Source organism: Bombus vosnesenskii, unplaced genomic scaffold (assembly GCF_011952255.1).
Source record: "Bombus vosnesenskii isolate JDL3184/JDL3185 unplaced genomic scaffold, Bvos_JDL3184-5_v1.1 scf7180000013266, whole genome shotgun sequence".
Taxonomy (NCBI): domain Eukaryota; kingdom Metazoa; phylum Arthropoda; class Insecta; order Hymenoptera; family Apidae; genus Bombus; species Bombus vosnesenskii.
In genome coordinates this window covers 5,937,037-5,949,423 of record NW_022882926.1, presented here as the reverse complement: position 1 = coordinate 5,949,423, position 12,387 = coordinate 5,937,037, and the positions used below count along the sequence as shown (strand labels likewise).

At 27.7% G+C, this 12,387-nt stretch overlaps 4 protein-coding genes across 6 annotated transcripts; 2 read left to right on the top strand and 2 right to left on the bottom strand.

The window, feature by feature from the left end:
- Nucleotides 1-344: 344 nt before the first annotated feature.
- LOC117230263 (male-specific lethal 3 homolog) lies at nt 345-3,481 on the top strand. 3 transcript variants are annotated; one of them, XM_033487504.1, is made up of 11 exons: nt 345-428; nt 734-841; nt 909-977; nt 1,058-1,167; nt 1,284-1,467; nt 1,554-1,739; nt 1,837-2,141; nt 2,298-2,507; nt 2,618-2,781; nt 2,850-2,934; nt 3,020-3,481. In XM_033487504.1, the coding sequence occupies exons 1-11, from the start codon at nt 366-368 to the stop codon at nt 3,105-3,107; spliced, it is 1,572 nt and encodes a 523-aa protein (XP_033343395.1). In that variant the 5' UTR covers nt 345-365; the 3' UTR covers nt 3,108-3,481. The 3 variants fall into 3 exon arrangements, with proteins under 3 accessions (XP_033343395.1, XP_033343394.1, XP_033343397.1); XM_033487503.1 differs by having other exon boundaries at nt 346-428; nt 2,588-2,781; XM_033487506.1 differs by lacking the exon at nt 345-428 and adding an exon at nt 435-608 and having other exon boundaries at nt 721-841; nt 2,588-2,781.
- Nucleotides 3,482-4,663: 1,182 nt separating this feature from the next.
- LOC117230262 (F-box/WD repeat-containing protein 5) lies at nt 4,664-9,216 on the top strand. The gene is made up of 9 exons (XM_033487502.1): nt 4,664-5,173; nt 5,343-5,500; nt 5,587-5,764; nt 5,849-6,041; nt 6,125-6,346; nt 6,449-6,624; nt 6,716-7,046; nt 7,131-7,343; nt 7,422-9,216. Exons 1-9 carry the CDS (start codon nt 4,882-4,884, stop codon nt 7,687-7,689), a joined length of 2,031 nt encoding a protein of 676 aa, XP_033343393.1. The 5' UTR covers nt 4,664-4,881; the 3' UTR covers nt 7,690-9,216.
- A 63-nt stretch (nt 9,217-9,279) lies between these two features.
- LOC117230269 (E3 ubiquitin-protein ligase PPP1R11-like) lies at nt 9,280-10,124 on the bottom strand. The gene is made up of 5 exons (XM_033487522.1): nt 10,105-10,124; nt 9,899-10,007; nt 9,658-9,810; nt 9,465-9,567; nt 9,280-9,387 (listed from the first exon to the last, which is right to left on the bottom strand). Exons 2-4 carry the CDS (start codon nt 9,918-9,920, stop codon nt 9,542-9,544), a joined length of 201 nt encoding a protein of 66 aa, XP_033343413.1. The 5' UTR covers nt 9,921-10,007; nt 10,105-10,124; the 3' UTR covers nt 9,280-9,387; nt 9,465-9,541.
- Nucleotides 10,125-10,306: 182 nt separating this feature from the next.
- Nucleotides 10,307-12,368, bottom strand: LOC117230264 (succinate--hydroxymethylglutarate CoA-transferase). Its single transcript, XM_033487507.1, has 3 exons — nt 11,965-12,368; nt 10,614-11,897; nt 10,307-10,547 (listed from the first exon to the last, which is right to left on the bottom strand). The coding sequence occupies exons 2-3, from the start codon at nt 11,670-11,672 to the stop codon at nt 10,317-10,319; spliced, it is 1,290 nt and encodes a 429-aa protein (XP_033343398.1). The 5' UTR covers nt 11,673-11,897; nt 11,965-12,368; the 3' UTR covers nt 10,307-10,316.
- Between the last annotated feature and the right edge of the window lie 19 nt (nt 12,369-12,387).

The following is a 12,387-nucleotide window of genomic DNA, read 5'->3' as shown; positions in this document are numbered from 1 at the left end:
AAATGTATAACTATCTAATAAGTAGACATTAACTCAATCGGTAAATAAACTTTATTATACAGATATTAATTTTATCTATCGTAGAAAATATACATGTCGATAATACAAAATTTGACAAATAATTTGTAATTAATGTTAAAAGTTTAGTTAATAATTTTCATAATCTTTTCCTTCATACATGTACACAAGGATAAATAATTTCATAATTGATGTAAACTTATAAAGGAAGTATCTCGATTGCTCGTTAATGTAAAATGCAGTATATATATATATAAAAGAATGTGATATCGATACATATGGTGAGTTTCCATGCAATATGAATATATATAAACCATCTTTACATATATTCGTCACTTCCTTGTTTGATGCGTCACAGATCAAAAATTATTTCAAATGAAACTTTGTGTTTAAATCTGAACTCAAGTAAGGTTAGCTGTATATAAACAATTACGACGATACAATTGTATAAACGATTTTAATACCGGAAGACTTAAACTTTCGTTTACACGATATTTATAATATATCATGTGAAAATCCAATACATTTAATGATTATTAATAAAATTAAATAAAAGGTCTTACATGATTTGATACAGAAATTTCTGCATGGTTGGTTATTTTACATTTAAATATAACAAGTTTAAGGTTATGTTAGTCTAAACAATACAAATTTGTTACCGCATTGTTACTCGATTATTTACGAAAAAGATTTGTGGTTTAGACCTATTCACTAGGAAGGAATGGTTTCTACTCGAGGGCCAAAATTTAAATTTTGTGATGGTGAAAAAGTCCTTTGTTATGAACCTGACCCTACGAAAGCAAAAGTATTGTACGATTCTAAGGTATATTATGAAAATACAAGGCAATAAATACACAAAGTTTTTGTTATTTAATAACGTATAATTTTAGGTACTTGATGTTATAGTTAACAAAGATCAAAGAGGACGTAAAGCTGTTGAATATCTAATACATTTCCAGGTAAATAATAAATACTTGTGTGAAATATTATCTTACTTCTATATTTATATTTTAAATGAAATTCTCGTATAAAATAATAGGGTTGGAATTCTTCATGGGATCGTTGTGTGACAGAGGAATATGTATTAAAAGACACAGAAGAAAATCGCCAACTTCAACGAGATTTAGCACAGAAAGCACAATTGCAATTGTATGTATGAAATTGTTTGTTAATGAAATAAATATTTACTTCACTTATATGGAAAAATAATTTAATATAATAAAATTTCTTTGTATTTAATCATATGTGAATAAAATGACAAACAGAGGAGCATATCTGTATCGAAGGGAGCGTAAGAAAAGAAGTCATAAATTATCCGAACGTTTAAATGAAACTGAAAATCAAGAACCAAGACGAAGGGCAAGAAGTGGTGGTAGCAGAGCAACATCTGCAACAACTGGATCATCAGAAGATGGCAGTTCAGGACAACATGCCGATTATGATACCGAGGTATTATTTGTATATATATATCCAAATATATGTAACAAATTTATTTATATTATATCTGACAGAAATATTTATTTTCATTGTTAAAGGAAGTCATTACTGAAGAAGATACAGAAAGTAGTTCAGATTATGTTGGTGAAACAAGCGATGATGAAGACAGTGGTGGAGGTAGTCAATCTGGTGCCAGTGTAAAACCAGGAATTGATCTTGATATAGGCACTACTTTAAGAAGGATTTTGGACCAAGATTACGACTTGATAACTAATAAAAATAAGGTATTGTTTCCACACATTTTTAAAAATTACAATATGACTACGATCGAGAAAGTGTAATCTAAAATTTGAAAGTAACAAAAAGTAACATGAATTTTAGCTAGCTGTTCTCCCTGCACAACCTACTATTGCAAATATTTTAGAATCGTGGGTTCAACACTTTACAACAACACAATTAACAAACATTCCAGAAAAGCCGCAAAGGAACAAAACGAATAATACAATAGAAAAAACAATTAACGAAATAAACATATGCAGAGAAGTTGCTGATGGATTACGTATATATTTCGATTTTACATTACACGATCTCCTTTTATATAGACAAGAACAAGAACAATATTGTAATTTAAAGTCTTCTTTCTTATATACTGAGCATCCAACTCTTGTGAAAGAAGAACCAATTGAGTAAGTTTTAATATTTTAATTTATTGGAAATTAAATCTCTTGTAATCTCTCATAATTGGATGTCTCGCGTATTTTATCATTTAAAATGTTTTAGAGAAAAACAAAAAATATTTCTTGTAAAAGCAGTTTAGTTATTGTGGTTAATATAATTTTCAGAAACTCAGAAGTTTTAGTTAAAGAAGAATACGAAGATACCGAGTACGCTCATTTACCACCATTTCAAGAACACGATCAAGAAATAGATACGTCGAAAGTGATAGCAAACTCTAAACGAAGATTAAGATCATACAGAGTGAGTTCTATAGATGAAAATAAACAATTGAGATCATACGAAGAAATTAAACAAGATACAGGAAATTTATCGAGGTGAGTTAAATTTTTACGGAAACAAATCATTTTTGTATCACTTATATGATTACGAAATTGATGAGTTCTTTCTTTTTTAGTATTGCAAGTACAAGTTCTCGTTGTTCTAGCCCACGCGGTGTAACGTTACGAATACCACCTGTTACATCTGCGCAAGTCAATGCTTTGCTTCAACAATCGAACAAATGGAGATTAATGCCTGAATCTGCGAAACCCGAAGGTCCCCCAAATCCTTCCACATACTATGGTGCCATTCACTTAACACGACTATTTGGTATGTAAAATATTTTCATCAAATATTTCTAAATAAAAAATAAAACAAAATAAATAATTTTTTTTTAGTTAAGTTGCCAGACTTACTTCAATTAACAGACATACCACATAAAAAGCTAAAGGTCCTTGTGAAATATTTGGATATGTTTCTTAGGTATATATATATACTTAATTATTTATTTTTTAAATATTTTTGTTTTTTTCATGCAACTAACAAAATTATGTCTTTAATGTTGTAGCCACTTAGAAATGCACAGGGAATGGTTCGGAGAACAATTTTATATGCAAGTGGAAAGCCAATTAATGTCTCAAGCAAGTAATTCTTAACATAATAAGAATAAGCAGTATACTTACTTTATATTCGTTTACAAATACGATTGTGTATACATTACGTACGTATTACATAAGATCTTCATCAAAGATGTATGTTTATGAATTCGGTATAAGTGATAAACTCTTTTGTATTAATTAACAAAATGCTTTCTTATATGCCTTCCATAATGAAATTTTAGCTTATAAATCCATTTACGTCAACAATACAAATAACAGACCACAGTTATGTGTATGAAGTAAAAGACCATGTAAATTAGATGTTGTGGTAAATGTGTAAATGAAATTTTTGAACTTATTAGGATAAAAAGTATATATTACAAAAGGTTATATTTATAATTTTTTTTTAATAAAATATTTTTGATAAAATATCAATGTGTGATTTAATATTCATATCATTAACATTTGTATGCCAGTAATATTTATTAATACGGAGAATCAACTATTTATAAGTAATTTAATCTACTAATAAATAATTTTAATTTAAACATAACCTCATATTGTTTCTCATATTGATTTTTTACTGTAAAGAAATAAAATTGATATTCATCTTTAGCTAACAAATTCTATGAAAATAGTATATAATTGTGAATATAATTATTACTTGTATAATTCATATACAACTTGGTAAGTACATATACATTTTTCAACTATTATTTTTAAAAAATACCTAATACACCAATATTCTTCACATTTTTACCTACGTATTATCTCGCTATAGAAAACATTATGTGTATTCGTGCGCGCATTATCTATAGTACTATAGTTATTCGAGGACCAGTTTTAAAAAAGAAAACAATATGAAACGCTTATTCCTATTTCTAACGATACAAGCTGTATCGTTTATTGCCAGATTTAGAATATGCTGTCAAAAAATTTAATTTCATATTATCATTACAACAATTTTCAATCATTTCAACTTATGTTACGCTTGTTATTTGCAAACATCCGGTACGCAATATTTACATTGAAAATTTAGTCAAAGATTACTTTTATATTTAATTGAGACAATTTATTATTTTCTTACGCAATAAGTAGATGGGACTTTTGATAAGTATGTATATAAAATATATATTTTAAGAACATTTTTTAACACGTCGGCTGTCACGATGGTCATCAGTGATCCATATTACTAAATTTTTTAGAATGATTAAAACATGATCAATTTCATGGACTAATAAATGTTTAACCATGTGAATGATTACGATAACAAAAAAATGTGCAAATATAATGATATATTGCAAAAATTAAATGTTATGGTGCAGCACATTGTAACTCCGTTGTAAAGCAAAATATACGACAACTACGAAATGTACTGGCACATATCCTTATTTTCCGTAAAATATGGTACTAAATGATAAGAAATTTATTATAATTTAATCTGATTAATCATAATAATATATAAATGAAATAATAAATATAGTGGTGTACAAATATATTTTATAGCCACTTTATAAAATTTGCGTGACAGTCAACGTGTTAATTAATGCTATTAAATACTATATATTAATAATTATTTTAATATTATTAATACTTCATCAAAAAGTTACTTCTTTCATTCTTTATATTGAAAGTATTTTTCTTGTGGTTCTAAAGCAATTAAAACTATTTTAAAGCATATCACCTACATACAAATACTCTGCTGTATACCACTTGAACGCGATCGTTTTTCGATCTCGGTCAAACTCGTACGTTCTCGGAACCGTTCACATTACAACAGTGTTACTGATAGGTATCAGCTGTTCTAGTAAATAAAGGACTGTGTTTCGATATGGACATCGACGAGAGTGTCACACAGCAAAATCAGGAAAATATAAATGAAGATGCGATTAAATTGGAAGAGAGAAACAATCGTTTGTCCGAAAGCTCCGAAAGAAATGAGGACTGGTATTATATGCCGGATTCCATTCTCTTGAATATTTTTCAATATCTAACGCCAAGGGAGTTGACAATCGCTGGAGAAGTATGCAAATCATGGCACAGAGTTTCGTGCGACGAATTTCTTTGGAAAGATCTGCTCTATCAGACATATAAAATAGATCCAGACATCGGCATTATGCCAGGTTAACTTTATTGTATATTTATAAATTATTCAACATAGCAATAAACACGATTTTTGTGGGATTAAAAATAAAAACGTTCGAATTATGCAGTATAATTGGAAATCATTTTTAATACTAATGTTTATTTATATTCCTCTGTTTTCAATTTAATATATTAGGTATTTTGTAGGGAAGACATCTTGGTTAGGAGAATTTAAACGTTTAACGTATCATACACCACTGTTAGAAACGGAGGTACTTAAAGAACATTCTCACCAAGTCTTACATGTTAGCTTCTCGCATAATGGAAAGATGTTTGCCACTTGTTCGAAAGATGGATACATCTTCGTGAGTTATTTCTATTTTGTAATTATATAATTCCTGTTTGTATTTTATATTCAAAAACGTAAGATCTATTGTGCAATTTATCCTAGGTTTGGAAAAGTCAATATCCTGTTAGTGTAAAGTACCTTCATGATATGAAAACATTTAGTTGGAAATATACACAGTTTTCGCAATTTAATTCTTCAGATACTTTGTTACTTGTTTCTGGTGTACACTTTGGAACACCTCTGAGCACTTCGGGTGAAATAGCAGTATTTAGATTAGCACGTAAGGATATCAAATTAGTTATATTTTAGAGTTAATAACAAAGAAAATATATTATTAGTAATAATTTAATTTTGTTTGTCACAGCTGGCTTTGGTCTTCAGTGTAGAGTAATAAATAAACCTTATGACATATTTGGAACATGGTACAGTGAACATTACCTTTTAAGTGGAAATTTATGCTGGTTGGCACATTTAGTTAGTACTAGTCTCCTATGGCTTAATAAGGCAAATCAAGAGACATCTAGTGAACATGTGCCTATTATGACACAACTGTTTAGGTATCATATATGACAAATAACTTTTTATAGTATGAAAACGATTTTTTAGCCATAAATATACACAGATATTTTATATATTTTAGATTTTACAATGGTAATGCTTCATCAGTTCGAGCAATAATGGTAGCTAATTGTTTAACACCTGAACAAACTGAATCTAGAGAGCAAGAAAATCAGCCTTCATCTTCCAATGTTAAAGAAGAAAGGGGAAATCCACCAAGCCATAAAGATATTTCATCTACATCTTCTAGTGACAATTTAAAAGAAGAACCAGTTGTCCTTCGTCATGCATCATCCAGATTACAGTAAGCTAATTCAGCAAGATACATTTCTCATTTACACATTTCTTAATTTAAAGATATGTATTAAAAACGATTGATATGATTAAGCAAAGCATGTACAAATAGATATAGTACATTGGAAGGTGGATTTATGAATTGGAAGAAACTTGGTGATGGTTTTGAATATGCTAATCCTATACAATATAATCAGGAATATAGACAAGTAGAAATGGAGAAAAAAGCACAGGAAAATGATAAAGAAAGCGACAATTCTCAGTGGGATGAAGAGAATGAATCTGGAGGTAAGTGAAAATTATTGCAAATTAATAATAGTAATATTTTTATATACTATTTATATAATATTGTATAAATTTAATGGTATTTTATGGATAGAATCGTCTAATACGGAAGAAGGTGATAATGATGAATTATCAAATAATTGTGAAAAATATCTTATTTTTACAACTGGATCCAAAACTTACACACCGCATCAAGTGGGTTTCAAGAGAATAAAAAATTTAAAGTTTCCTACACGATTAGATCCAGGACCGTCATTACGTGAAAGAATAGCACAAAGAGAAAGAGAACGAGAAAGACAGAATTCTGACGCATTTTTTACCAATTGGTTGAATTATGAATCTGTAGCTGATCAATTTGATAAAGTAGATCACTTAATTGATTTGCATGGACACATTATAGGAATGGGACTTTCTCCAGATCATAGGTTAGTCATTTATGCTATAAGTATAAATTTATATATATTTTTATTTTTTATTATAAATAACGTATTGCGTATGTTTGTCATTAGATATTTGTATGTAAATACAAGACCATGGCCACGAGGTTATGTTATTACAAATCCATTACAACCTCCTCCAATAGCTCAAGAAATCGATATACACGTAATTGATTTAGTAACATTAAAACAAGTTGGTACCATGCTAAGAGCTCATAAGGCATATACACCAAACAATGAATGTTTCTTTATTTTTCTTGATGTGTGCAATGAATATGTAGCAAGGTAAATTTATTAAAATATTTTATCTTAATGTTTATTCCGTTTGAGTTTAATCTGTTAACTCTAAATTATAATTATTAGCGGTGCGGAAGATAAACATGGCTATCTCTGGGACAGACATTATGGAGTATGTTTAGCCAAGTTTCCTCATTCTGATGTTGTTAATTCTGTTGCTTTCAATCCACGTGATCCTGAAATGTTAGTTACAACTAGTGACGACTATACTGTTAAAGTTTGGCGTAGTCGAGCTGTAGTTCGTTCACTGGGACTAAACGAAGATTCTTTTCGTAGAGGTATGGAAGTACGTAATAGGCGAAAGTTTCGAAAAAGTAGTTGTAACGTTGATTAACTAAAGACTATTAAGTTCCCAATTTAAATTTCTGTTTAGAGTTTTAAAAGATACATCAAATTACATTACTTCTATCTTCTATTTCAATTTGTAATATATTAATATCTCTATATGAATTTACAAATTCTATTTTCAATGAAATTAGGATAAAGAACATAAATGGTTACATATTTACAAATATGATCTATAGATGTTTACATATTGTTTTAACAATTAACAATTAAGCTATATAATATACAATATTGCACATATTTTATTTATACGACATTACATATTTTTAATAACTGAAGAAAGATTTATTTCTCTTTTACAATGGCGTTTATTGAAATTGAAATATTTATAATTTGTTTTATAAGAAAATCGAAAGCTGCTAGGTATAACGGAGTTGATCTATTTGTGTGATTTTACTGTTTTTCAGTTTCTATCTGACTTTGTATGTACTTAAGGATAAATTACCTTCAGAGATAGGTTGTATATTTTTAAACATTTACAAAGTATGAGTGTAAGACTCTTCTAAACTTTCATGACATATTTTAATTGACAATATTTCATGTTTAAATAATTTTCTGACTGATATCTTTAAATTAGTTTAGAATAAGCTTTGATGGTACACAAGTGTTTAATATGTATAATTAGCAATTGCTAACACTGTTTTCATTAAAAAGTAACAAAAAATTAAATGTTACAATAGTTTTGTGTCTATAAAAAAAGATAAAAAATGAAAAATTTTTTATTGTTTTATATACATATGTACAAATATGTATCATCAGAACTGTACAAACAACTATTTATAATTAATATATTCTCAGCTAGGAATTTACTTTAAATTAGAATAAAATCTACATTTTAATACCCATTATGATGTAATATAAAACTATTCAAAATGAAGGTATTTCAATCATAAAGAAATACATATATGCAAATATTATTATAGCAAAAAAATAATTTAAAGGTATTATTTCCTATCATAAATATTTAACATATATGTATATCTGTTCAATTACTATATTAGAACAAGAGATATATGTGTAATAGGTATACAATATATAATCAAAAACTATTCAAGAATCGTTGAAATTTATATTAAACGTTATAATTATTTAACATATATGTATATCTGTCCAATTATTATATTAGAACAAGTGATATATGTGTAATAGGTATACAATATATAATCAAAAACTATTCAAGAATCGTTGAAATTTATATTAAACGTTATAATTATTTCGTTAAGAATTTTAAATCTATTAATAAACTTTTACAATACTTTCAATAATATTTTTGCAATTCATGTCTAAATTACTTCACAACTATCGAGAAGCTACAAGGTGGTATGTATAGTCTAAATTAAGTAATATAAAAATTATAGTTAATTCTACTATGTTCAACGAAATAATGTATATATTTTTGCTTTTGAGTTACTTAGTGGCCACTATCATTGACAAATTCATTTTCAATCATATGCTATATAAACATTAAATCATGTAACAATGATTAACCATACTATTAATAAAAGTTTATATTTTCCTTTTCTCTCTTTTAAATGATATGCTTTACCAATGCTCTCATTATTAAGAATATAAATAAGTATTGCAAGTGTAACTTACAATATTTATTTAAAAATATCAACATTAGTAATAGGGATAATAATAATATAACTGTATTTAGAACTGATATTTCCTTGATATTTTGAATGTCCTATAAAATATAGAACTATACATTAATATACGTATTATTATATATTTGACACCATATGAAATTGTATCCAAAATCACCTAATTTTCCTTTCTATGCAACTCAAATTCAAACAGTATATCTTTCCATTTAAAGAAAATATTTGTCATCAAGATATTTATATAGATGCATTTACTACTGATTCTGCAAAAAAATGTGTAATAATTTATAAACAGTTTCCCTATATTATACAATTTACATGATTTTCTTTATAATTTTACTTGATAAAATTACCTGGAGTAGGAGATACTTCTTTAGATGTTTCTGCATTATGACGTGGAATCTTTTTGTGGGCATCTTTATGTCCATGACAATGTTCGCATTCATCATCACTATCTTCAGAACTACTTTCACCAAAACTTCTTGGCTTTTCATAGATACAACAACCTACAATATCATATATATTATACATTTATACATGAATATAATTATGTTAATAATATTGTGTTAAATTTTAGATAACACAAAATTTCACATTTAGATTTCTTTTTATTCATATGTTCATTATCCACTGTGCCTTGAGTCCATTGAACTTTCTTATTTGATCTTGGCTTTCTAAGACATAATCGAACAGTTGGTACATCCTAAAACAGAACAGAAACGAATGAAATATTTTCTATTTTCTACATTTATATGTATACATATTGCTAAGAAGTGTAATTGTAATAAATGTTTATTTACAAATATATTTTAGAAGATTTATTTTAACTTGAATACATTAATTTTATAATAAACAATAGTTATATTAAAATTATATAATTAAATTATTTTATAAAAGTTTTTTTCAGGCTTAAATTATTAAGCTATTATATATATATATATATATATATATATATATATATTAATACATTCTAAAAAATATCTTGTATCTTTTTTAAATAAAAAACATTTCTTCATTGCACAATCTTGGCTTTTTTTAAGGTCTGTATTTTATCATCAGTATAGTTTAAAATATTTTTTAATATTTCAGTAGTATGTTGGCCCATCATAGGAGGAGCAGTTCGAACTTTATTTGTGGCATAACTATATGTTACAGCAGGACCAACAACTTTAATTTTCTTCCCTGTAGGATGTTCCATTTCTTGCACCAATTTTATGTGTTTTATATGAGGATCTTCAAAAACCTATAAAATTCTTTTGTATAAAGACTATTTTCAAGTTATTTTAGCACAACATTTATGATTTTGTACCTGTCTTATTGTATTTATTGGACCATAAGGGAATAAAGCACCTTTAAAAACAATTTCCCATTCTTTATTAGTTTTTGTTCTAAACTTTTCTCTAAGAATAGGTAATAATTCATTTCTATTTTTCACTCTAGCTTTGTTATTTTTGTACTTATCTATTTCAGATAATTTTAATAATTGCATTCTTTTAAGTAAATCTAAGAACTGTGCATCACTGCCTGTTCCTACAGTCATATAACCATCCTTTGTATGAAAAGCTTCATAAGGTACAATACTTTCATGTTCTGAACCCCAACGTACTCCTTCTTTACCAGTATTTAAATAGTTTGATCCAACGTTGATTAAACTAGCAACTTGTGTTGATAGTAAATTACATTGAATCCACTGTCCTTTATTGGTTTTCATTCTCTGATATAATGCTGCTAGGATCGCACCATGAGCATATAAACCTGTTGCTAAATCAGTTACTGCTACTCCAACTTTACATGGTGACCCATCTTTTGGACCTGTTATATGTAACAAGCCTCCTATAGAAGCAGCAATCACATCGTATCCTGGCCTATTTGTATAAGGTCCTTCATATCCATAACCAGTCAAAGAGCAGTATATAAGATGAGGGGCTACTTTAGAGATATCTTCGTACCCTAAGCCCATATTTTTTAATTTCCCTGGGACATAATTTTCCACTAATACATCAGATTTTTTTGCCAATTCATAAATTACATCTCTACCTTCCTTGAGATCAATACATATACTTTTTTTGTTTCTATTAACAGAAAGAAAATAAGTTGCTTCTTCAGTTCCTTCTATAAATGGTGGACCCCATTTTCGTGCTTCATCTCCGCTACCTGGTTTTTCAATTTTCAAGATTTCAGCACCAAGATCACCAAGAATCATGGTACAATATGGTCCAGCAATAATTCGAGTCAAATCCAAAACACGAATTCCAGACAAGGGTGATTTATTATCTGCAATACTTGTACATGTATGCCTTTGATTTTTGATGTTATATATATTAAGTAGATGCTTTGTTTTTATCCATTTGAACATGAAAGCAGACATTGTGTACTTTTTAGAAATAGTAGTTGATTTTGCAAAGAATTTTTATTATTCACTACCATAAATATATATACAATTTCACTGAACTATTAACTAAGATCACCAAAAAAATTGAACTGTGTGGTGTTGTTAACATAACACTTTTGCACTGATAACACTTATCACTTGTACTGTATCCGATATGCCGTAGACATATGAAAAACTATCTTTTTTAGATTCAAACAATTCCTATTACGTTGAATTCATTATCAGGCTGAAATAATGACGTAGGTATTCATAATAGAACTAAGCATACCTGAGATGCAGAATCTGTGATATCTGTTTCTAAAACAGTTTCTGTTTGTATTTGAGTAACTGTTTGCTCAGATGTTACTGATCTCTCCATTTGGGATGTATTTTGTACGAATTTGTACAAAGAGAAATATAATTTAACGAGAATCGATATTGCGGTTACTTCGTGCTGTCATCATTCGTAATCTAACAAAAACGACGCCATGTTTAGAACTACTACAGTTTGTTTACTATTTCTATTTATAATATATATTTAAAAATAACAAAATTTTCTTCATTCGCATATCATAAATAACATGATATGCACATATGTTTTTGTGCTATATTTTACTCATATTTATTCATTCATTATTATAGTTGAAAATATGTATTAAAAATAGTCTTGAACATCATATATTAAATTCGAAAATAACAGAACAATTTACTA